Raw genomic sequence first — 26,932 nt, 5'->3', positions numbered from 1 at the left:
AGGAAAATCTTTTTAAGGAAAACTGTTTTTACATGTTCATATTTTTGGACTGTACTTTAACTGCCCAACAACTTGTAGCTATCTAGATGCCTAGATGATCTAGAAAGCTATACTTTGTGCTTCGGTATAGACAGGGTATATCTGGGTTCCCAGAAATATAGATGTGCTCCCAATTCTCCTCAATGCAGGAATCCAAACAAAAAATCTATAATCCGGCCCTGCTGTGGGACTCACCCTTCTCTTGATAAGTGTTAGATTTCCCCCCCTTTTGATCAATTAGATCTATAATACTGTACTCAATACAATAACTGCCATCTCTTATGAGTTATTAATGTAATCCCAAAATACACATTTTGAGACTGTATCAATGCTCTTCATGTATATGCACAATCACACAATCCATATACAATTTGTATGCTCAATTAAAATTCTAAGATGGATTCCAGCACAGTACTACTAGGCACTGATCCTATGACTGTGCATTTGATTTCTTTCTTCCAGGTAAATAATTTCACATCTCTTTTTATTAAATTCGCTTTTAATTGAGTTGGCAGCACAATGTCCAAAAATGAATTTGGCTGCGTCCTCACCAGCCAAACCTGAATGCCAAGGTGTTCAAGGAGTACAGTCAACAAAATATTTACAGAACAGATTCATGAGATCGTATTTCCCTGCCCCATTCATTCTGATTTGCAATGAGATATCAGTTCAGGTTCCATGTGGTCCTTTTAGAAGATGGAAATCAATAGAAATCCTTATTAACTTAACAATAATTTTATTACGGTTGTTGTCTGCACTGGCTGAGCTGTATATTTTCAATATTAGACTAGTCTCTCTCTTAGTTTAAAAGAAGGTGATACATTCAATCATTATTTGAGCAAAGAACAGATATTTGTATCAGCTAGTCTTGACCTGATCTATATCTCTTGTGTGTTAGTTTACCCTGTTCCTAGATCCATATATATGCATCATTAACTCTTACAGGAAGAAAATATTTTCCCCAGTACCTGAGTTCTTCCTTCTGGTAAGTACCGTATATCCAACATAAAAGCATACAGCAGGCTGGCAGACAATAATTGGCCTGTTTATGCTTCAAATTTCCATATTGATTCAATGTGAAAACATCTTTTTTGAAAATGGCTTCAATACAATTCATATCTGAAATTCTTTTCAGTAAAAAAACAGGATCTTTGAACAATAATAAGAATGAACTACACATTAAATTTTTTAAAAAAAGAAATCCCTTTTTCAAACCTCTGTTATATATTTTCATGTACAAATTGATTCTATTATATTCCCTTTTCCAATTTTTCCTTTTTCTTTCCAATTTTTAAAAAAATTATCTGTAGAACTGCTTAAAATAAGCACTAATCTTCTACAAAAAACAAGGACCCTAAAAATGGAGTCTACATTTATAGTTTTACAGTATTTTTTGGCTCAAGAGCCTCTGTTTCTATGCAAAAAGAATCATGTATCTATGTGCTATTAGTTTCCAATTCTGTGTAATATTAATATTGTACAGAATATTAAAAGTTTTGCATTTCTGTTGTAAAATCAAAGTTAACATTGCATTTTGAAGGGCAGGACCCAAGAGGGGAAATCGAGTTGTACACTAGGATGTGAGCGTGGAGTTGAATGTTAGACTATGCAAGGTTCAGATTCTAGTCATCTCTCTACCATGGAAGTACACTGAATGGTCTTCAGCAAGTTACTCTTTCTCAACTCAATATACCTCACATGACACTTGTGGGAATGAGACATATATCTATACCTATGTATACCTACATATGTATATTATTGAAGTAGCAGTGCCTGAACTATGTAGATCAGCTTTCCCCAACCCATTCTAGCACCTTCAGATGTGCTGTCTAGGAATTAAGCTATATATCTAGAAAGTTCAAGCTGGACCAGATTTTACCTACTATACTTTTACCAAAAGAACATGACCAAATCTAGGAGTCAATTTCAATACGAGATCAGGTCATTCCATGGAAAGTTCTGGAACATAGATCTGAATTTCAAAGTGGCATCTGTGAGAAGGATCTGACTGATACAGTAAGGTCTTAAATCTTTCAACTCAGTAAGCATTTTCCTAATACTTGATGCTTATTCCTAAATGTCTGTGTGGTCAGTAACCACCAGCAGTCTGTTCCATCTTTGCTGGGATGCCAGAGGGCAATACTGTTATATCAGTTCATCTTTTACCCTGATGGGCAGCATTCCCAGTAGCAGCAGCTGTTCCATGTTCCAACTTTCAGACTGTATCCAAAAATCATTTTGCGGGATGTCAGCAACATTTGGTTGTGGGCTGATCTTCCGGACTGAGCTTTATAGATTCAGTTAGGTAGTTCTCAATCACCCCTTGATACTAAGAGAAAAATATAAATAATTAAAAACATAAATCTAAAATTAAAAATTTAAATTAAAAATTTAAATCTAAAAAAATCATTTTGCAGGATAAGACCATTTATTTACCTGGCCAATCATTTGAAAACTGTATAGACAAAACTCCCCTAAGAAATAGATATATGAGGAATGACAGATGAGCATTTTATTGTGCAACTGCCTGGTACATTCATGGAATTTATAAAACTTTTTTTTTTAAATTTATGGCTTTCACTTTGGCTCTAGCGCTGCTTTATTTTCCTTTTCTTATTACAAGGAGCAAGGTTATTTTAAGGCAAAGAAAGATGGTTGTCCAAAGTGTTTTAATTGGATTGTTTTAATGTTGTTAAGAGCCTTCCAATTGGAAAAAAGCTTTATGCCTTCTTCATTATGTCACTTTGATTTTCCATACATTTTGCTGAAATATAGAACCACACAAATGCAGATTTCTTTCTCATTTCAAAGCTCTTTCTTAAACTTCTTAAGCAAGATTGAAAGTCAGGAACTTTGTACTGCTTGGAAGAAGAAAAAACAACGCATCAAAAATTACATATTTAAAAATGGATAAAATTTTCAGTGCTATCCCCTGTATTTTGGAAGAGTCCGGGAACATTCCTGCTCAATGTAAGCATAAGGCAAAAATACATGTATTGTTTAACATAATACAAAATCATTAGTTGCAGGAAAATCAAAGCTATCATGTTTTGGAGGGAAATAGTTCAGAGAGCATCAAACCCTTCTTACCCACTGTAACTTTGGTTATAGATTTCTGCTTTTATGAAATCCACTAATTATGTGATTCATCAAAGAAAAAAGCCAAGAACCAGACTGTGGAAGGAAAATCTTTACATTTCTGCATATGGCAATGTGAGCAAACAGCAACACCTTGTGGTGAAACAGAATCTCTTCATCCATCATGTTTCATTAGGCAAAACAGATGGCGTTTACTTGGTCACGAGTGGGGAAAAAAGGAAACTAAAATCCACAATCAAACCACATCTTCATTAAAATGCTCTAAAGTTTCATGTTTGACAGAGCTTTTCATAGGGCCAGTTAGTACAAAATGTATGAGATAAGAAAGGGGTCCTGAATCCCTGGTTCACGTCCTGGTGCTGGGCCTTATCCTGTAAGGAACTGGGCTGTGCAAGTGGCAGGCAAGCATGGAAGCGCATGAAGCTGCATTTGTGCAAACAGTGTGTGTGTGGGGGGCATGCAAAACCACCCCCTCTGCTGCTGTTCTGCAGAGACGGAAAGGTTGAGGACTGCTGAGATAAGGAAAGCAACGTACAACCTTTAGGCCAGCTTAAAATTAATTTTAGCTATTACATCTCCCTTTAGCTAATGATTTAAATGACAGTCTCACTAATCTTGGATGGCATTTGCCAAGGCATGAGAGTTTAGTAGTTATATCAGTCTTCCCTTTCCAAACCTCTCCCTTTTTGTGATCTTCAGAAGTTTGTTGGAAGAAAGCAAATTAGATCATTGAATACAGTAGTTATATGGCATATACTTTTGAAGGTTATAGTCTACCATGGACGAACTGTTAATTCTGAATTGCAGGCCTGTCTTTGCTGTACAAAAGAGAACACATTTTCTATTTCTTATAAGCAATTTGCCACTTACTCTTGATAGCGCTTGCCTTGTCAAGGTCTCAAAAGCCTGCACCACATTAATATCGTTTTTGGCACTAACTTCAAAATAGGCTACATCCTTCTCCTTGCACCAGGATGAAGCCACCTCTTTGGACACCTAAAAATAAAAGGCATTTGATTAGCTGGTCTAAATATAACATTACATGGAAAGTTGTTTCTTTCAAGAATGAATGAAATGAATGCCATGCCATGCAATGCAAATGCTGTTTATGTTTGTCATCCCCAAATAATGGAATATTAATAATAAATAATATTGAATATATAATGTAACATCATGAATCTTGGATGGCACTTAGAAAATCTGTTCATGGGCAGAATTTCCATCTGTCAATTGCTTGGATCTGCATAGATAATTAGTCCTTGACTTACAACCTTGCATTTAGTGATTGAAGTTACAATGGCACTGAAAAAAGTGACTTATGACTTCGTTTCACACTTAGGATCATTGCAGCAATAGTCACATAATCAAAATTCATACTTAATGACTGTTCCAATGTCCTGAGGCCACGTGATCACTTTTAGCAATTTTCTGACAAGCAACATCAATGGGGAAGCCAGATTTACTTAATAATTGGATTACTAACTTAACAAATGCAATGATTCACTTAACAACTGTGGCAAGAAAGTTTGCAAAATGGGGCAAAATTCATTTAACAAGTGTTTGTTTAACAATGGAAATTTTGGGCTCAATTGTAGTGGTAAGTTGAGGACTATCTGCAGTGTGCCAATGCATTGCGACATCCTAGGTTCTTTGAACTCGATGCATATGAAAGCCAACACCAGCCAAATCAGGGGTCCCCAATCCCTAGTCCACAGACTGGCACCGGGCTGTGACATGCCAACAACCAGGTCACGCAAAAAAGTAAAACCCCATCTGCGGGATGCAGGCAGCATACAAAACCATGCCCTCTCTGATTCACAGAAAACCCTCTCTCTCACAGAGCCAGTCCCTGGTGCCCAAAAGGTTGGGGGCCACTAAGCTAAAGCTAAGCTAAACTAAACTAAAATGATACCTTGTTGTGTGCAATAAATTATAATATAATATGTAAACAATAATAAAGTTATCTTGAGCTACACTAGGAAAGCTTTATATAATGGTTAAACAAATATATATTTGAAACATCAGAGATGGAAACACATGCTTGCTTTGCTTGGAGAAGATAAGCCAATGGACAGGGAATGCATGATGTGCAGATTTGTTTTAATGCAGGTCTCAATCTAGCAGAAGGGCACTTTTCATTTAAACATAAGGAACAATTTCTTAAAAAACAGTTATACTTTAGTAGGTTCAGACTTATACAGAAGATCTTTTTCCCTGAAGCACTTAACCAAGGGCTGGACAATCATCTGCTATAGAAGCTCCACTGCAAAATTTCTTGCATTATTCAGGGACCAGACTCAGCACTCAACAAGATCCTATCCATTTTGAGTCAATATCTAACAAAAGGACTGCACAGAAATGCAGGGCTTGTGTACAAACACAGTTTAGTTCCAATATTTAATAGCTGGAAATGGGAAAGTCCTATAATATGAAGCATGGTAAAGATGCAAATAGGGACTCGGTGGCTCAGTGGCTAAGATGCTGAGCTTGTTGATCAGAAAGGTTGGCAGCTCAGCAGTTTGAATCCCTAGCGCCGCATAACGGAGTGAGCTCCTGTTACTTGTCCCAGCTTCTGCCAACCTAGCAGTTCGAAAGCATGTAGAAATGCAAGTAGAAAAATAGGAACCACTTTGATGGGAAGGTAACAGCATTCCGTGCGCCTTCGGCATTTAGTCATGCTAGCCACATGACCATGTAGATGTCTTTGGACAGTGTCAGCTCATCGGCTTTGAAACGGAGATGAGCACTGCCCCCTAGAGCTGGAAACAACTAGCACATACGAGGAGAACCTTTACCTTTTAAAGATGAAAATAATTCTTTGTGTTACAAAAATGTTAGTTTTTCTTTATGTTTATTATCTGAGAACAAACTGAAAATTTGTTTTCAGATCCTGATTGGACTTCCATCCCTATTTCTACTTCCAGCTCTTACTTGTCGATCTTTCAGATCAATTTTGTTTCCCAGAACAACCATTGGGAAGCCTTGCTCTGTAGAGTTGACTTTCTGAAGAAAATCTTTCCTCCAAACATCCAAGGCCTCAAAAGAATCCATATCTGTGACATCGAAAGCCAGCATGCAACCATCTGAACCTTTGTAGAATGTAGACACAATAGACCGGAACCGTTCCTGGCCTCCAGTGTCCCAAATCTAAAGGAGGAGGAACATACAAGCATTAGTATTTGCAGTGTCAAAAACATTACCATTCTACAATTCAATTCAATTGTATTTGTATTTTATCCCTCTATCTACAATTGATAATAAGTTTTTCTGCATTAACAGTACAGTACAATACAGTACAGTACAGTACAGTAACCATTGCAGCAGAGATAGGAAACTTTTGGATATGAGGTCCACATTTGGAAGTCTGAAGTATGTGATAAGCGCACTCACTAAATGACTACCAGGATATATTTACCTGTTCACAAAATGGATCTTATAATGAGGAGTGATATTTTCAAAATCCCTACATATCAGGATGCAAACTAACCCTTGGAATGTTCTTAACCATTCTAGTGGGGCTACTGTGGGTCTAAAAGACATTCATATAGGACTTCCAGTTTGAGTCTCTTCGGCGACAGACCGAAATCTGCAATCGTGCGCGGTTTCGATCTGTGCTTGCTGCTGGTGGGCCCCGAGCTGGCCGGTTTCAGGGCTAAGCCACCCCTTGGAGGTGGTGAAGAGGGGGGAGACTGCCAGCAGGGTTGAGGAGAACCTCATCTCTCCTCCCCAGCTGGCCATTACTCCCTTTCCTGAAGGCGGTTGCAGCGGTAGTCAGAAATGGCCACCTGAAAGAAGAAGTCGACTGGAAAAGAATGTGCAGGAGGAAGATAAGAAGAGAAAGTTTTGGCTGACTGGGTAAAACTGAAAAAGCAACAATATAAGGTACACTGGAATTTGAATTATAAAGAATCATTGCTCCCAAAGAAGACTTTGAAGCACTGAATGAGAGAGGGAAGGGAAAGGATTTGGGGTTTTTTTCTTTCCTGCCCCATATTGACAACTAAGAGATTTAAGCAAGAAACCGGCTAAAATCCACTTTGATGTTAACAGGCATTTAAGCTGAAAATAAAATGTCAAAGGGATAATAAAACAAGAAGGGTGGGACAAAGAAGATGCCATCTTCAATGACCAAGTAATTCTATGTGGGGAAAAGAAAGGAAAGGGGGGAAAGAGAGTGAAAAATTTAAGATCTGAAAAAACAACCAAAAAAAAGAATAGTTTGAAAAGTAATTACAACATTAGGAAGAAACAGAAGAGAGGATTACAGAAGAGAGAATCAGAATTAGAGAGACAAGGGGTCAAAAAGGGGAGGGAGAAGAAGAGGTGGAAGAGGGAAAGGAAAAGAAATTATAAAGGACAGAAACAGGATATAGAGAAACAGGGAAAACATACAAGGTTTAAAGGTATAAGCCTATTTAGAAGACACAGAGGCAATCGGTGAAAACTTAATTGAAAAGGGGATTCTGCAAAGGTACATAAGATAGTATTGTTATATTAGAAATAGAAATGAACTTTGAAAATATGAAACAAGTGTGATTAAAATGATAGATAAAATACTTATTGTAATGTAATGTAATGTTTGTTAATAAATAAATGAAATAAGAATGAGAGAATGAAATTAGGAAAGGAGAACACTTTAATTATTACTAATGTGTTATAAAAATTTAAGCATAAATATAATGATTAGAAAGATATTGAAACTTAGAAAAAAGATATATATAACTGAATTTAGAAAGGAATGAGATAATTAAAAGCAAGGTTGACAAAACTAAGGGAAGGGAAAAATTATTGAGAAAATGTTAAAATAGTAATGAGATATGGAATAGAACACAAAGACGAATATGAAATTGAGATTGTGTCTGTATGGAGAAGTGATAACCCAGGACCATGCTATTCTCAAAAAAAAATTTTTTTTTTACTTGTATTATGTTTTATGAAAACCCAAATAAAATTATTAAAAAAAAAAGACATTCATATAAAGTCAAAGGGTACCAGAAGTGGATGCTTTGCTTTATAACAGGGGTATCAAAATCCGATCCACAGGGACATCCTGGAAAATGTAAGGGGCCAGCATGCATTGCTTCAGCCTGGTCTACCCAATGCAGCTTTGACCCAGTTTACCCAGTATAAAGAGGAAACATTACGCCAGCATGGCTTCAGCCTGGTCTACCCAGTGTGAAGAGGAAACATGCCAGCAATTTGTGGAGTGGCATCAAGCTGGCCATGTCTACCCAGTTGGCTACACCCAGTGAGTGGTGTCAAGATGGCCACACCCACCCAGTCGGCCATACCCACCCGGCCCCCCGAAGTCAACCACAGTCCTGATGCGGCCCTCAGTGAAATTGAGTTTGATACCCTTCCTTTATAATATTAAGCAAAAAAGACAGTCAAATGGAGCTATCTGCAAGGCACACTGAAAAACACAGGCAAAGACCTTGCTTGATATTGAAAGAAATTTCTGAACAAGCCATGCCACATATTTTAGGGAAAGAAAACAGAGTGTGAATGAATGAGCAGCAGGTTCAGTTCTAACGGATGACAATAATTAAGGTTTAATTATTTATTTGGAATATGAATATTGACCTCTGATGTGGTGTTATCAATTAAGAAATATCAAGAAAATGGTGCCTACTGAGACAATCAGATAGCAAAAGACTGTGCTATGCTGTTAAACACCCACCTCTTCTCCCAATAGGTCACTGACATATAGGAAAGTGATTCCTCTTCTCAAAGGAAAACCAAAATGCCATTGGAACATCCAATGCTTTAAAGGTGACTATGTGAAAACACAGTCATTAACAAAGTCAGCATTTTAGTGACAGATGCAATTACAAATATTCTTAAGCTCTGAAGGCATCTGATAGTTCCTTTTCAAACAAATTTTATTGAAAAGCACGTAATTGTGAAAGTTGCAGCTCACTTCATTAGATGCCTGTTACCAGACTCCTGATTTTTTTGCCACCATAGACTAACATGATTTTCTTTCTATAATGTCATAAGCTTTGGTCTCTCTTGGAAATTTGCTGTCAACAGTAATATAAACATATGAAAATATTTCACAATATCTGTCCTTTCTTTACAGTACATTTGACTGAGCTATAAATATTTGGCTAACCATGAAATAAGAAATCTGAGACATTGAAACTTCTGTCACCTGCAATTTCAGTGGTGTGTGGTCTACTTCCATAACTTTGGACAAAATACTAGCTCCCAGAGTGGTGCGATAGTCTTCATAAAATCTCTTGTGAATATACTGATGGAGAAGAGAGGTTTTTCCTACCCTGGGGTGAAAGAAAAAACACATACACAAATTTCATTTCAGCAAGTTTGGATTCAAACTTTTTAAAGATTGTCCATTCATGTTCTGTTTCACTTGAACTAATGAAATTAGAATATCCTAATCAAAGACTAATCCTAATCTTAATCAGTTATTGCCTATACTAAAATAAGTCTGTAGAAATGTTAGAACTATTTAGTTATAGTCTTTATAAAATTTAGTTGATTAGCATGGTCTCGTCTCAGACCCTGTGTCCATTGCTTTTATATCTGTTGTGCAAGCAACAAACATGAGATCATCTCCTCACTAGGTTTTTTTATATAATTTATAGAAGATGTAACTTTCTTGATGTCCAAAACAGAATGGTCTGGACATTTCATGTTATGTACTAATGGTGTTATCATTCCAGTTTGTTTGTTTGATGATCCAGGATTTGTGATCTGAAGAGCAAGTATTAGATTCTTCACCTGCTGTGGGTAAGTGAAAATGTTCACTATAACATATCTGACTGGTACTGGCCATCAAAACACCTAGAGTTGCCATTTTAATTATATATTTGGACTGCGATCTCTTCTTAAACTTAGCAGGCTCTCTTTATTGTAATTTTTGCAAGTAGGCACTTTCTTATTCTCCAGAACACCATTTGTATTCTTTGGTTTGTCCCCTGATATCTGCTTGTTGTAATGTATAAATTTTCTTATACAACATCCATTTAATATATTTACCCTGGCATATTCTAGTTGCTTCATCTGCAAGACAGTGAATAGGCAGTGGAAGATCCCTAATCAATATGCAAACATTTTAAAATAAATATAAACTCAATCAGGGACAGCAAATTTTCTTTCCCTGCAACTCTCCCAGCTTCAGAAGAAAAATATGGATGCTCAAAACATGATATGGCAAATGGTGCAATGAGAACTGGTGGGGCATAATGGCGAAAGTGCTGGACTACAAATGGGGAGAGCCTTGTTGTAGTCCATCTCACACAGAGGTTTATTGGGTGCCAATCACTTCCTCAGCCCTCTCTCACAACAAGATTCTTGTGGGGGGAAAAAGAAAAAGAAAAGCCATATACTAAGACTATAATGGGATGATTATCTACCAGCAAGTTTATGTGGACTTTTAGTGACCATTTCTTCAGAAATAAATAATATACAGTACTTACTAACAAATATTTTTCTTTTTTTGCTACTTATATACCACTAGATGAATACACACTCACAGCAGTTTAGAAAACATTAAAAAAACTACCCATAACAGTTTATTGGGGGGGTGGTTGTGGGAATAACTCAAAATTCATTTCAAATTGTAGCCATCCAGTCTCAACAATGAATTTGAGGATTCAAATATTGATTTCAAAGAAATGATTCCATCTAATTCGTTTCTGATACATAGGTGAAACTCGAAAAATTAGAATATCATGCAGAAGTTCATTTATTTCAGTAATGCAACTTAAAAGGTGAACCTAATATAGGAGATAGACTCATTACATGCAAAGCAAGATAGTTCAAGCCGTGATGTGTCATAATTGAGATGATTATGGCATACAACTCATGAAAACCCCACATCCACAATCTCAGAAAATTAGAATATTGTGAAAAGGTTCGATACTCTAGGCTCAAATTGTCCCACTTTAATCAGCTAATTAAGCCATAATACCTGCAAAGGGTTCCTCAGCCTTTAAATGGTCTCTCAGTCTGGTTCAGTAGGAATCATAATCATGGGAAAGACTGCTGACCTGACAGTTGTGCAGAAAAACATCATTGACACCCTCCATAAGGAGGGAAAGCCTGAAAAGGTAATTGCAAAAGAAGTTGGATGTTCCCAAAGTGCTGTATCAAAGCACATCAGAAGAAAGTTATGTGGAAGGGAAAAGTGTGGAAGAAAAAGGTGCACAAGCAGCAGGGATGACCGCAGCCTGGACAGGATTGTCAGGAAAAGGCCATTCAAAAGTGTTGAGGACTTTCATAAGGAGTGGACTGAGGCTGGAGTCAGTGCATCAAGAGCCCTCACACACAGACGGATCCTGGACACAGGTTTCAAATGTCATATTCCTCTTGTCAAGTCACTCCTGAACAACAAATAACGTCAGAAGTGTCATACCTGGGCTAAAGAAAAACAGAACTGGTCTGTTGCTCAGTGGTCCAAAATCCTCTTTTCTGATGAGAGCAACTTTTGCATCTCATTTGGAAACCAAGGACTCAGAGTCTGGAGGAAGAATGATGGAGAGGCACACACTGCAAGATGCTTGGAGTCCAGTGTGAAGTTTCCACAGTCTGTGTTGATTTGGGGAGCCATGTCATCTGCTGGTGTTGGTCCACTGTGCTTCATTAAGTCCAGGGTCAATGCAGCCATCTACCAGGAGATTTTGGAGCACTTCATGCTTCCTTCTGCAGACGAGTTTTATGGAGATGCTGACTTCATTTTCCAGCAGGACTTGGCACCTGCCCACACTGCCAAAAGCACCAAAACCTGGTTCAATGACTGTGGGACTACTGTGCTTGATTGGCCAGCAAACTTGCCTGACCTGAACCCTACAGAGAATCTATGGGGCATTGCCAAGAGAAAGATGAGAGACATGAGACCGAACAATGCAGAAGAGCTGAAGGCCGCTATTGAAGCAGCCTGGTCTTCTATAACACCTCAGCAGTGCCACAGGCTGATAGCTTCTATGCCACACCGCATTGAGGCAGTAATTGCTGCAAAAGGGGCCCAAACCAAGTACTGAGTACATATGCATGCTTATACTTTTCAGAAATCCAATATTGTTCTATGTACAATCCCTGTTTTATTGATTGCATGTAATATTCTAATTTTCTGAGATTGTGGATTTGGGGTTTTCATGAGCTGTAAGCCATAAACATCTCAATTACGACAAATCACAGTTTGAACTATCTTGCTTTGTTTGTAATGAGTCTATCTTATATATTAGTTTCACCTTTTAAGTTGCATTACTGAAATAAATGAACTTTTGCACGATATCCTAATTTTTTGAGTTTCACCTGTATTTGCACGTATTGATATGTAATTGACAAAATAATCCTATGGATAGTTTATTTGGAAGCAAATAGCAACTAGTGTACAGTAGTAACTACAGACAACTTAAAAAACCCAAACATTCATTTTTCCTGCTTTGTTATTTAACTGATCTCTAGCATATCACTAACAAATTGCTAACTCAATCTGGTGATAGTAGTAGCAAAAAGTGGATAGCTGTAGTGTAATATTTCTTTTAATGTCAGCAAGTAGAAATTCCATTTTCTTTCTGAGTAACTGATCATAAATCCATGGCACATTCATGTACTTTGTACTTTAATTTGTTTTTAAAACAGGTTAACTACAATGGTTATATGTCAAAGGACTTTTTTCTAAACTAATATATCCGGATAGGGAGGGTTTCTTAAGGAGCACCTTTATTGAATCACAAAAATCATCTGTCACATCCATAATTTTCCTTGATTTTATTTATGCTGGTTTTTTTAAAAAAATATTAGGGTTTATTGTAAAAAAGAAATTGAACATTTTATGATATACTGTCAGTTGCATTTCACATATCAATCCTTAAAAAAAAACTATTGTACAGTTGTTATACATTATCTTAGAAAGAGGGAATTCCAAGAACTGAAATAGTATTTTAAGTATTCATGGACATGAAATTCCATTTTCTAAGAGTATATGCATCATTTAATTAAAAATAATTGTATTTTAACATTCTATTGTAAACCACGCAGTTTCTCTCTTAGGGAAATGGGCAGTTCAGAAATGTGGGGATTTTTTTTAAAAAAATATACATTTCCCCCAAATATATGTTTATGATTCATCAATAACAAGGAACAGAGAATTTATGGATGAGGATTATCCAGCAAATAGTCTATGGAGTCTTTAAACTCCACCTGCCTATTCTTTAAATTTTACTCCTTCTACTTTCCTTAGAGAAAAGAATTCTCTTTCCTTAGGTAAAAAAAAAATAGCCAGAACTGTAAGATAGAAATAATGAATAAAGATTTGCTAGTGAATATTATGTAGCTTATTCAAGCTGCAATTCCATGTTTTTTTCCATTTTGCTTACAAATGCCTGAAATTTAAATCCACAAAAGTTCCTCTTCTCCCATTCTAACTTTACATAATTCAGTATGTGAATCTACTTTCATTTCTAATGGAAATATTTCTTTTCTCTTTCCAATGTTGAAAAAAATTACACCACTATCTCAACTTATTTTAAACTTGCAAGATTCTATTACAACAAGCAAAAGTAGTTTTAACCTTCCTGTGACTTTGATTACTTTGCCTGGTCTGCCTAGTGGATAGATACAGTCTGATTGTGTACTACCTCCTCCTCCTATTCGCAGTAGGGATAAGGCAGCATCTGAGCTGCAGAAGCATATTATCATAAAATAATACTATCTGCCTGCTGTGGACTTAAATATATATTTAATCCTTTGTTGCCTTAGCAATGGATTTTGCATATCTCTGTCCAAGTCATTTTTCTTACTCGTTACATTGCTCCACTAAGTACTCTCTACATCAGGGGTATCAAACTCACGGCCCGCGGTCCAGAGGCGTCATGTGCTGGCCATGCCCAACCCTGGTTTAGTGAAGGGGAAAAAAGTCCCGACACATCACATGACAACAATGTGACGACATGTGTTTGACATTCCTGCTCTACATCAATCCCACTAGAGAGGGCCTGCTCCAGGTCCCGTCTATTCAACAATGTCATCTTACTGGAGTCATTCTTTTTGTTTTTGTTTTTTTTAAACAAATTTTATTAATTTTACAATTAAAAACAAATCAACAACACATACATGAATAGAAAAATGAGAAAAGAGCAAAGAAAAAAGAAAGAAAAGCAAAAAAGAAAGGAGAAAGAAAGAAAAAGAAAGAAAAAACGAACACTTAAAAACATTCTCATTTTCGACAGTTTGTAAGATCTTTTCTCTTCTTATTTTGTACCATATACGCACATCTTATTCATATATATGTTTATATTACACTCATATAAGTTTGTCCCACTCTTTTTTACCTTATGATATAAGGTCTATCTTTGATCTAACCATTTATACCAGCAATTCCAATTGTTATAATATATTGAAGAATCTCTGTTTTTTAAGGCTAAAGTTAGTTTGTCATTCTTTTTGTGTGGAACAACATCCCTTTGGAGATCCAGAGGATCCAGACCTTGTTATTCCTTGTAAGGCTCTGAAGCCTGGCTGTCTTGCCCTTGCCCTGAAGATTAGATGAGTTATGCTGTTGGCATGGTTTTATGACTGGGGTGTACTATTCCAGTTGGGTATCATTGCAACTGCTAGTTTTGTAGGTCACCCACAATCACTGCTGTAAAATGAGAAGCCATCAAAATTACATAAACAAGCAAACACTTCTGGGATAGTCACTAGAAAGCCAAAGTCAAAAGGGATGTGTCCCAGTTCAAATAATTCAGCCAGTCTCCATTTTCTCATTTTCTGTCTCCTTAACTTATCTCACAAACTTATTATAAGAATAAAATGAGGGTTCGGGATGAGAGAGAGAAATGCGTCTTTAAAAAGATTTTTAAAATATGCTTACCCCAAAGCTCCAATAATAATGATTTTCAAATCCACTCTTTTATTTGGACCCATGAATGGGACCTACAATGCAAAAAGGAGGAGAGAAACTATTATTTTGTATCTCAAATCACATATAGCATAGCATCAGTAAGCATTAAATCCCAGGTATCTTATTGTTTTACTTACTTACTTAGTTTTACTGCAGAAAAAGAATGTTTGGTTTTGGATAAGACCCCTTAATAAATTTTCCTCCAAGGATTATGCTGCATAGGATTTAATGTCTGTTTGTCACAAAGAGTGGGTGAACAGATTTAGCTGGGCAAGCTCACATTTCTAAGCAGTGTCAGGGGCAGTGTGGCTGAAATCCTGCCAGCTAGGAAGGGATAAAAAGAAAAAGAGGTAAGGAGGGAATTTCTTGCTCATACTTATGCCTGGAAAGCAACTGAGATTTCATGACAAGGACTTCTCTACTTCAAAATACCCCCAGAAAGATCCTGGATAATATCCTCATACTGATATAATGAGACAATTGCTATTTCTATGCTTCAAACATGAAGTGGGGTCAGGATAGATGACCTGCCAACTTTAAAAAAATATGCAAAATGTTCTTTCTAACCTCATTCAACTATTATTCTTTATGGTTCCATTCACCTTGTATTCACAGCCAATGTCTGCTTCATTGTTGGCTTCTTCCTACTAAATAGCCATCAATTGCTATGTAGTGTAGGAAGTTAGCACTCACTCCACTCCTAGAAAAATGAAATATCCTAGGAAATATTAAAAAGGCAGAATATTTCCCCTAAAAAGAATAGAAACTCAGAAGCAGGAATTCACTTCAGAAGCAGAAACTCACCCTCCCCCCACTTTGCTAATGGGACATTACTCTGACCTAGGTCAGTCTATTTTACATAACAAAGATCTACTCCAGGTAAAGCTATAATAGGAATTGCCCAAAGCCCTTTCATTACCTCATCATCCAGAAAGGCTCAACCAAGCCTGGGACTCAGAACAGCCTACAGAGTTGCCCCTGCATGGCCCCATGGGAGACTGACAACCAATCAGAATACAAACTCAAATTCAAATTGCAACGGAGGGTATAAAACCCAGGCACTCTCAGCATCTCTGGCCTTCTTTCTTCCCTCAAGGCACGTGATCCTGTCTACCATTAAACCATCTTTCCAAGCAGTCACCATGTTTCCAGTGTCTTTTTTCCCCACTTGGAACTGAACCCAGAAGGATATTTCTTCCAAGAGTAGTCTATATATTTGCTCCTTATCTCAAGCTATTTATTATGTATAGGGCATATACCAATGTCTGTCATAGCAAGTTTCCCCACTTATATATCATGCCCCCCAAAAGTGTATAATCCCAGAGAGGATGTTAAATTGAATAGAAGTTATTTTTGCTAATAAATGAAATGGCTTATAGCTGGTGATGTAGTTACTGAATGACGAGGAACAAACAGGCAGGAGACTGAGCCCCTGATCTGGAGCAGGATCCCCTCATAGACCAACTCTTCCTGGAATGGTATAGGGTCTCCTGCTTGAGCAGGGGGTTGGACTAGAAGACCTCCAAGGTCCCTTCCAACTCTGTTATTCTATTCAGCAATGTCCACCTTAGTGGACTGCTTTCTAGGTAATCTACCTTCTCTCCATAAGACGCATGTAACAAATAATAATATTAATAATGATTTTATTTTGTTGCGTGCTTAATAATATCAGCAGCTAATTATGGCTTGAACCAGAGAATTTGTGATTGTACTGCTCTGCTTATACTGGCTTATATTGTTTGGATTCATTTTTATTATATGATTTAAGCTGCACTAAAAAAAAACCTCGAGTATTGAATAAAAAGAAAAATGTGAACACAAATAATAAGATGCTTTCATAACTTTGATTCCATCTGCCTTTCCTACAAATAATTCCCACATTTATGCTGTAGTTTCTGCAGCAATGAAAGGAGAAAGAACTTGGGACACCTTTTATATAGAGCTGACAAGGAGGTGATTGTCACTCAAAGGGCTCTAAACAAACCTACCACTGATGCTGCTGCATGTGGGAGATAGCACCATACATTGTCGTTTAACCAAGGCTTTCTCCATGGATATATTACTTCTTCTGTAATTAAAAAATAATAAAAATCCCTTGTCTTCTTGGGCTTACTTTAATCAAATTGCCCTCATCCAGGGTTCAATGTTATGTAGCCCTAATAAAGAATATCCTTCCTTAGAAATCCCTATGAATTCTTAAGTGTTTTTATCTAATAAAATAAATCAGAGAACATAGTTTGTTTTATGCATACCATAGCTGCAATCTCTAATGCATCCAATATACAGGATGTGCAATACTGAATGGAGTTATAGTCTCTAAATTTCCATTTTTAATCCAACTGTGACTGATCGGGAATATTGTTGTTGTTGTTATTTCAAATGTGTATGCCTCCTATCTCTAGTCACATTATTAGAGAATGATCTGATATGTAGATCAATGCCTAAATACCTGGCTGAATGGCATTGAAAAAAATGATTTATGACTGGGTTCTCACATCGCAATCCTAAATTGCATTATCAGAGGGATACAATCGAGATCAAGTGAGGTACTAATACCACTCTATAAAGCCTTAGTAAGACCACACCTAGAGTACTACATACAGTTTTGGTCACCACATTATAAAAAGGATATTGAGACTCTAGAAAAAGTGCAGAGAAGAGCAACCAGGATGATTAGGGGACTGGAGACTAAGGCATATGAAGAACGGTTACAGGAACTGGGCTTGGCTAGTCTAGTGAAGAGAAGGACCAGGGGAGACATGATAGCCAGTGTTCCAATATTTGAGGTGCTGCCACAGAGAGGAAGGGGTCAAGCTATTTTCTAAAGCACCTGTAGGCCAGACAAGGAATAATGGATGGAAACTGAACAAGGAGAGATTTAACCTGGAAATAAGCAGAAACTTTCTGACAGTGAGAACAATCAACCAATGGAACAGAAGTTGGCCTCGGAAGTTGTGGGAGCGCCATCACTTGAGACCTTCAAGAAGAGATAGGACTGCCATTTGTCAGAAATGGTGTAGGGTCTCCCGCTTGGGCGGGGGGTTAGACTAGATGAACTACAAGGTCCCTTCCAACTCTGATTATCTGTTATTTATGAGAAGTATAGTATCCCCAGTCACGTGATCAAAATATGGGTGCTTGGCAACTGCTATGTATTTACGATGGTTGCCAATCCTGGGGTTTTTCATTTGCAACTTTTCTAGGAAGCTTCTGACTAGCAGAGTCAATGGGAGAAGCCAGATTTGTTTAACGACCACGATTCACTTAACTGCAGCGATTTGCTTAACATCCATGGCAAAAAAAGATTGTAAAACGGCATGAGTCTCATTTAACAATTGCCTTGCTTAAGCAATAGAAATTTTGGGCTCAATTGCGGTCATAAATCAAGCACTACTTGTACAGCTCATAGATCTACCAGGACCAAGAGAAAGTAACAAAAAACATATAAAGCTTGATCACAGATCATCACCAACTATAACCAGAGCTGGTGCCCCATCCTCCTGACCAAGGTAGAGATGACCATGGACCAGGTTCTTCCAAAACTGACAGCCAGATTTCCACAGAAGAACTCTTTGGGACAAATAGGACTGCATTCATGGATAACATTTCTAAGTAGGATACACAGTGACTATGACTCTGATTTTAAATAAAGCCTTCTTATCCATTATATTAAAACAAACACCATGTAAAATGAACGATCCCAGAAGATCAAAGTACTATACTTCCAGATCTCATGGTAGAACTTGCCATCCAAACAAACATATGACTCATTTATGTCTGATTTTGAAAGAAATAGATTCATGAATAATGAATATGCAGCAGTAGTGGGATTCAACCGGTGTAACAACCAGTTTGGTGAGCGCGCGCTTACTTATTTTTTGGATATTCATAGCACTAATCTGTTTAAATCCAAAAGGCATCAACCACCTTGGTTGAAGGGCTGGTTCTTAAAAGCCAGTTCTATGGAAGATTACCATCTCTTTTTAAAGTAAAGCTATTATGCTTCTCAAAATTGTGTGACAAGCACAAGGTTTTCCTATCCTTGTGAAATCTGTCTCCTCCCACACAATCGACTATAATTTAAGCTGTAACAAACAACTAGACACACAACTGAAATGAATCAACATTCTTTCCTTCTTGATAATTCTATTCATAGCTCTTGAACCTTTATTTTAGACCCCCAAAAACAGGTCAAGAAAAAAAAATAGTACTACAAACCATGGGAAATATATTTAGCTTAGATTAATATTCCCAATGGTTCAAATGGTGTAAACTAAAGAAAATTAAAGAGGCAGGCTTTTAAATATGCAACACAATGAGAAAATGAATTTGTTATGCAGCAGATATAATTAAATTGACTGCATACGTTTATGTTTATTCATTTTATTATCTCCTTGGATATGGTTGTATACGTCAGGTTTAAAACTGAAGCAATGGTGTATTTCATTAACCTGCTTGGAATTTTGCAAGATTTCCCCAATGTATGCTTTAAGCAGCAATCCCCAAACTCTTCAGCTCACCAATCCCTTCATGATGTTTCAAATTGTTCATCAACACCTCCACAACATTTATTATATAAAAATAATTTAATAAATACTACTTAAATTGTGCTACAAATAATAACAATAAAGAGAAAACTCAAGGCAGTTCTTGCTAGCAGCTGACCATCCAGAACATCGTCTTTTTTCACTAGCCACCTCACCTTCAGGATTAGAACTTTACAGAGCTCTTAGAACAGGGGTCTCTAACCTTGGCAACTTTAAGACTTGTCGATTTCAACTCCACAAAGTTGAGAGTTGAAGTCCACAAATCTTAAAGTTGCCAAGGTTGGAGACCCCTGTCTTAGAAGACAATGGATACTGTACATTCACCATTGTCCATGCAATTTTTTAAAAGTGTGGTCATATTTCAAAGTGAGCCTCGTTAATTTCTTTTTTAACCAAGTTAAAACTACTCAATCCTGTGCTGATTCTAGTCTAATCACCAGAGATGGAACCGCACAGAGATCCACACTTGTTATAGGGAAACCACATATAGATCCTGATCTGAAAGTAATGCTAGACAAACCACAGCAATTTTAACCCATCTTTAAAGTCATAAATACTCTCAAGGCAACCTGCAGAACAAAGTACACCTAATATACATGCATAAAATTGATCTAATCCATTTTAGGATGTACTGTGAAGCATAGAGGGAAGATGATCTACTTTATAAATATCAAGGTGGATTTAATTCTCCCTGGCTTGCTTTACATCAAGGCAAGTTTCTTCTGCACCTGTTACATATACACAGCATATGTTTGAAGTAGTAGAGAAGCAGCTGAAGAGAATTTATGCAAAAACTATTTTGGTAAGTAAAAACGTAAGTTTATTGATCTGCTGCAACACAGTAACTTGACTGAATTTTCTTTAAATCGAAAAACCCTATGAAGCTTAGCATAGACCTAACATATAACACTAAATAATAAATACAGTATTGATCAAAGCCAAATATTAGGAATGAATCTCAAATACTATCCAGTAAATTATCTCAAATAATAATAACGAATAAATAAACATAGGAATAGGAGCAACTTTAAATTACATATTAAAACAGCAAGTTAAATGTTTGCTCACGTGGAGAGAATGAGTTGATATTCTTGGGCATCTATACAAGTCATATAAAAAAAGAGAAGGACAAAGAACATGAAGCATTAAGACAAAGGCAGAAGATGGGAGAGACAATATCTAATATATTCTGCAACTTCAAATAATAATGGTGGAGCCCACCAGAAGTTCAAGAACCAGAACTCTGTGTCTCCCTTGACACCTAAAGTGGTAAAAGAGGAAGTAAAGAAGAAAAAAATAAACGCAGGCAATAATTTTCATATTTTAACTATATGAACAGTTAAATAGTTAACTAACAAAAGTACAGCAATCTGTAGCTGGTTTGAAAATAAATAAAGACAAAACAAAGATTTTGACAAAGGATATGTTATTAAGACAAAAGAAATAATTGGCGGATGTATTGAAAATCCAGGTCACAAATAAGATCAAGTATTGGGGGATACATTTGACAGCAAGATGTAGTACACTAAAAGAGAATAACTATATTAAACTTAAGCAGCAGATAGCGCTAGATTTGGCGAAATGGGAAAATTTACAATTGTCATTAATAGGAAGAATATCAACAATCAAGATGAATATATTACCCAGAATTTTATATTTGTTCCAAACAATTCCAATTAGGCTGGGAAAAGACTATTTTGAAGATTTAAATAAAATTGTGTTGAAATATATATGGCAAGGTAAGAAAGCGAGAATAAAATTAAAATTTTTGCAAGTTGCTAGAATAAGGGGAGGATTTGGTTTGCCTAATTGGGAGTTGTACTACCAAGCTACAAATTTGATGTGGCTCAAGGGCTGGATAACATTAAGAAATGCTAGATTGTTGACACTAGAAGGACATGATCTGTTGTTGGGGTGGCATGCTTTTTTATGGTATAAAGGAACTAAAACACAGGGGTATTTTAGAAGACATTATATATGGGAGTCTCTGTGGTTAAATTGGGAGAAGACTAAAAGACAATGTTATTTGAAAATTCCGGTCTGGCTATCGACTATTGAAGCATTTTCTTATCCTATAATATATAAAAAGGAACAAACAGATACGGTGAAATATTGAATGAAAAGGGTGAACTTGAATCTATGCAAAAATTAGAGGAACAAGGTATAAAGATGAATTTGTTTTCATATGCGCAAATACATTCAAGGTATGACAAAGACTCTAAAACAGAAGGTTTCTATGATAAACTGACAGATTTAGATAAGATTTTGACAGGTACTGATGAAAAGGTGATTAAAAAACTGTATGGATATTTCTTGGAAATTAAACTAGAAGAAGAACAAGTTAAAGAAACTATGATTGCTTGGGGGAAGAATTTCGGATATGGGATTGATCTAGAGAAATGGCAAAAATTGTGGTCTCAAAATTATAAAATGATAATGCCAACAGCATATAAAGAAAATTTGTATCAGATGTTTTACAGGTGGCATTTTTCCCCAACAAGAATAGCAAGAATGTTCAAGAACAAGTCTGAAAAATGTTGTAAATGTCATCAGATACCTGGCTCATATTACCATATATGGTGGACATGTGTGGATGCCAAAAAATATTGGACTAAAATCCACACATGGTTGGAAAAAATGACAAAAACGCATATAGACTTGAAACCAGAGATATTTTTATTGGGAATTTTACCTGAAATATATAGTAAAGAATTGAAATATCTGATTGTAAATGTATTAACAGTGGCTAGGATTGTATTTTCTAAAAACTGGAAAAATGAGAAAATACCAAAACAGGAGGAAGTTATCAAGAAAATAATGGAATGTGCTGAAATGAGTAGATTGAGATTTGAAATCAGAGAACAAGAAGATAAATAATTTTATAAAATTTGGGATCTATTCTATCAATGGTTAGACAATTAAAAAATGGTAATGAAATATGTAGATTTTTAGAACATAATGAATATACAAAGCTTTTTTTTATTATATTTACAAAATGATTATAGGATAGATTTGAGATGGAAATATGAACTGTCATAAAATAAATTAAGTAAAATATGGATTATTTTGTAAAACTTGAATGAATAATAGTATAGTCAAATGATTGATTAACAATTATATTAATGTATTTAGGAATATTTGATTGACAATATGAGAACATATACAATGTAATTCTAATTGAATACTACGAAGTGGAAGCACAAAATAATTTGTAAACCAACCGACACACTGTATATACATATTTGGAAGATGGTTTGATGTTTTTATGTTGTGTTTGTTCATGTTTGTCTTAAAAAAACAGTAAAACTTTTTTTTAAAAAAAGCACAGCAATCTGGCCGGAAATAGGAATCTATCAAATTCAGTTGTATTCTGCTTCTAATTTGATGGGCCAATTCCAATTTTAGACATCTTCAAAGGTTACCTTACCTTACACATATTACTGTACAGCCCTCAGGTTACCATTGTATGAATCACCAAACTTAGTCCATCTCTTTCATGAAAGGAGACCTCTGATTTTTTCAAGTCAATCTCATCACAGATTTGTAGTTATCCTGTATTACATGTGTATCTTTGCCACTAACGTTAAATGATTGCCCAGTGTCATTTTTGGATCCAAGAGGACACCATACTGTGAATATTGTATGCTCTGTAAAAGGCAATGCAACCTCGACAGAAGGTCTATGTATTATTGATACTGTTTGAATTCAGCTTTGGTTAACTATTTACCCAGTCCCTTACAGCCTGGACATGTGGAGATTCTGGAAACATCGAGCCATGAAAGCACATGAAAGGAATATAGCTAAGTATTGCCACATTTATGATAGCTCCAAACCTCTGGGTTAACATGGGTTATATGTTAAATAATATGAGAGGCCTTGAAGGGCCCCCCCAGGAAATTTCCCAAAATGGTCTGATAGCACCCAGAGAAATAAAACCACCATAACTTTCAACTCCCTGACAGAATCATGCCAACAGGGTTTTGCTCCCTTATCTTTTCCCCATGATAACCTAATCAATTAGGGTGACATGTCAAATTCAGGCTTGAACCATTCTGGAAAGAAGCAAGATAAGCAATTTCTAAGCTACCTAAGAGCTCCAGATAACTGGCTTCCCTGGATTAGACTCAGTGATTAAATCACAAATCTCCTAACACTATTTAGTTTAATTCCTTGACTTGACAAAAAAAATTCAGACATGGATTAGAATCTGTAGTATAGACTCAAATGATACAATGCACAATAGTTGATTGCCCATGGCACAAATAACTTTTATAAAATAACTTTTATACTCTTTGTGATTTAGCTTGTGCCTGCTTTTTCCTACTCTTCCGGGATTAATGAATGCTTGCTATGCCACTTGAGGCAAAGGTATCTTTACACAATAGCCATCTTACATGCACTTCTTCAGGAGTGTTTATTGAGATCCAGGTCATGGTTGCTCCAAAAGTACTTTTTCAAGAGGCAACTGAACTTCCTTGGGTTTTTTTGAAGATATTTCATTTCTCATCCCAAGAAGCTGCCGAATTTGAAGTTTCTTGGATGAGAAGCGAAACGTCTTCAAAAAAAAAAAAAAAAAAGCCAAGAAAGTCCAGTTGCCTCTTGAAAAAGCATCTTTGGGACACTTCTTCAGGAGGTAAAAACAAAACTACTTCAGAGGGTTATTATTAGATGGTGCATCATAGTAGTAGTGCCTAAACAAACACCAAGACCAGACAAGGCATAATGGATGGAAACTGAACAAGGAGAGAGTTAACCTGGAAATAAGGAGAAACTTTCTGACAGTGAGAACAATCAACCAATGGAACAGCTTGTCCTCAGAAGTTGTGGGAACGCCATCAGTTGAGACTTTCAAGAAGAGATTGGACTGCCATTGTCAGAAATGGTGTAGGGTCTCCCGCTTGTGCTGGACTAGATGACCTACAAGGTCCCTTCCAACTCTGATTATCTGTTATCTGTAATCTAAATGGTTATGTCTATGAAGAATTGCCCATTATAGTGGAGTTCAAATATATATATATATTTATGCCCATTTTAAATACAGTCCTATTTCTGCACGCAAGTTTCCCTATTGTATTTTAATTTTTTTGTTCATTTCCCCCTAATGTGTGCAAACTGTGTGTATTTAAAATTCAGAAAAATGTTGATAAGCTGGGAAATGCTTAAACTATATTTCAGTTTGTGCACTGGCTCAAGAAGGACAAAGTGAAAATAAAATACAAACCAAATGAACCCTCCCCACCCCCATTGCCATTTGACAATCTTTTGCAATGAAACATGCGAAGTGAAACAACTAACGTTTTGTGACCAGATTTGTTTTTGCCAATCCTGCTACCAAATTTTTCACAGCCATGCCAAACTGAAGCTACAGCCCTATCAGGATGACTGTACCTGGCACTAAGCCACTCCAAAAGTTTAACCTGGTTATAGCACAGGTTTGTAGGTGTCTACATGCTCAGCAAGTATTTGAAATCAAGTGAATCTGCTTATCTGGAAGCAGGTTCAGTAAACTGTAAGGATTTTCTTTTGAACTCAAACAGGACTTTCCTTTACTAAAAGCTGTACAGAATTATGTTATAAACTATTAAACTACATAAAAGAGAATTGTGTTATAACAAATTTGTTATAAACAAATTAAAACATTTTCTTTCCAACTGCACGTCTCTATTTCTAAGCGGAATATCTATTCTAAGCCTAGCCCATTCTGTAAGCAAAGAATAAGATGAGATCATTCAAATTTCTTTTTTTTTTCTTAGCGTGTTTCTCCCAAGCTGTCCATATTAGACTTGGCTCCAAAGACGAACAGTCCAACCAAGCCTAATACAAGTCATTATTTAGTGAATCGTAACAGATTTCCCTTTCTCTCAGATGCATAGTTTCAAAATGAGTGTTTATTTTATGCCGGCGGCTTCAGCAACTACTTTTTTTCCTCCACGGCCCAACACTTTGCACCTTGTTATCTTTCTGCCAAAAATCCGATCTGCAGGTGCGCGCGAAGAATTTAAAAGCTACTTTTTTTTGCTACGACCCTTGCCAGGCCGGGACACCTCGCGATTCGCCAGATGTCCGGGTTCGGTTTGGACGTTTAAAGCCTCAGCGCCCATCTGCCTCGGCATCTGTCTAGCTCGGCTGCCATCTCCTCTGCAGCGATGTTTTCCGCCACATCTAACCCACCGTCTCAGGCTTACATAGACCTGGCTCGAGGAGAGCCAGGCAAAAATTACTTACTGGCGTTGCTTCTGCCGGATTTGAAGTTTTTCTGCCAGCTTGTGCAAAAAAAGGCTTGATCCTCCGGGAAAGTTCGGAACAGCGCCTCCGCTCCCGAAAACGATCGGGAAAAATCCGAATCGGAACGAAACCAAAGGAAACTTAACCGAAAGTTTGAGGCAGGATCCTACCTCCTACCAGCTCCTCCAAACACGCTCTTTCTTTGTTGGGACCTTTCTTCCCCACACCCCACCCCGCAGCTCCTCATGAGTAGAGTAGGAGGGTGGCTCAAAAGTCCGCCCACCGATGACGCGAGGCTGGAGACAAGATTAGCCTGTAGAGAGTTTTGCAGCGGGCAGAGAGAAGAGGAAGTGAAGTTTTGGCAAATGGCTCGCAAACTTGTTTTCGTGGACCGCGCTTGAGATTCATTGGGAAGTCTGATTAGAAACTCCGGTGGTCGAAAGTCGCACTTGTCCCCTAAGCGAATCTCCTGGTCCGCGAGGCTGCAACTCTCAGGCACGGAGCCAAAGCAAAGCCCGACCTATGCGACTTTGCTGGCTGGGCGCTTGGGGGACTCTCAGCCGCAGACTGTCGCGCTTTCGCCAGCTGCATTTGGGGTTTTTTCCCTTTAAACCGCGGAGGCGGGCAGAAAAGAGTTGGCAGTGTTGTTCAAATTCTTTAAGAAGTCACCAGGCAAATGATATGCCTTTGCTCACCCATTTGCTGCCCAAGGCCCGATTTAATTTCCAAACAAATGCTGGGAGTCGACCCCATCCAGAAGGCAGCCTTACCCTTAGCCTAGGTTCCCCCCCCCCCCCTTATTTTTAGGAGCTCCGGTGTGCTTGTAGGACTTGCTTACTCATGGTTAACTTTCCAGGGTTAATTTAATGAATATTTTGAAATACAACCACAGCCAAAAATAAGTGGGTTAAAATATGGTTTCTGCTTTCTGCTTGCATATATCATACAAAGCCAGACATAGAGAGGTCATGTGCTGCAATGAGAACAGAACCCTAATTCAGATGCCCAGGGAGTTACAAATCTTGATAGTTGATAAGTTTGGCTCAGTTTCTAGAGTCCCAGTTATTTGGCTGTTTTAACTGAGAAGGTGCAAGAGAGGAAGAGAATTACTTATGTTCCCTAGAGTAGATTAAACGTAGAATTTTACTCC

General features: G+C 37.1%; 1 protein-coding gene across 2 annotated transcripts; it reads right to left on the bottom strand.

Moving 5' to 3' along the window:
• Positions 1–520: 520 nt before the first annotated feature.
• Positions 521–26,356, bottom strand: RAB7B (RAB7B, member RAS oncogene family). Of its 2 annotated transcripts, XM_087929392.1 has the most exons (7): positions 25,783–26,063; positions 15,152–15,334; positions 14,981–15,042; positions 9,293–9,419; positions 6,070–6,285; positions 4,009–4,134; positions 521–2,368 (listed from the first exon to the last, which is right to left on the bottom strand). In XM_087929392.1, exons 3-7 carry the CDS (start codon positions 15,031–15,033, stop codon positions 2,288–2,290), a joined length of 603 nt encoding a protein of 200 aa, XP_087785518.1. In that variant the 5' UTR covers positions 15,034–15,042; positions 15,152–15,334; positions 25,783–26,063; the 3' UTR covers positions 521–2,287. The 2 variants fall into 2 exon arrangements, with proteins under 2 accessions (XP_087785518.1, XP_026571364.1); XM_026715579.2 differs by lacking the exon at positions 15,152–15,334 and having other exon boundaries at positions 25,783–26,356.
• Positions 26,357–26,932: the final 576 nt, after the last annotated feature.

The sequence above is a fragment of the Pseudonaja textilis genome, chromosome 3 (assembly GCF_049901715.1).
Source record: "Pseudonaja textilis isolate UNSWEBS1 chromosome 3, rPseTex1.2, whole genome shotgun sequence".
NCBI classification, from domain to species: Eukaryota; Metazoa; Chordata; class Lepidosauria; order Squamata; family Elapidae; genus Pseudonaja; species Pseudonaja textilis.
The sequence above is the reverse complement of the archived record's forward strand: the minus strand, read 5'-3'. Positions and strand labels throughout refer to the sequence as shown.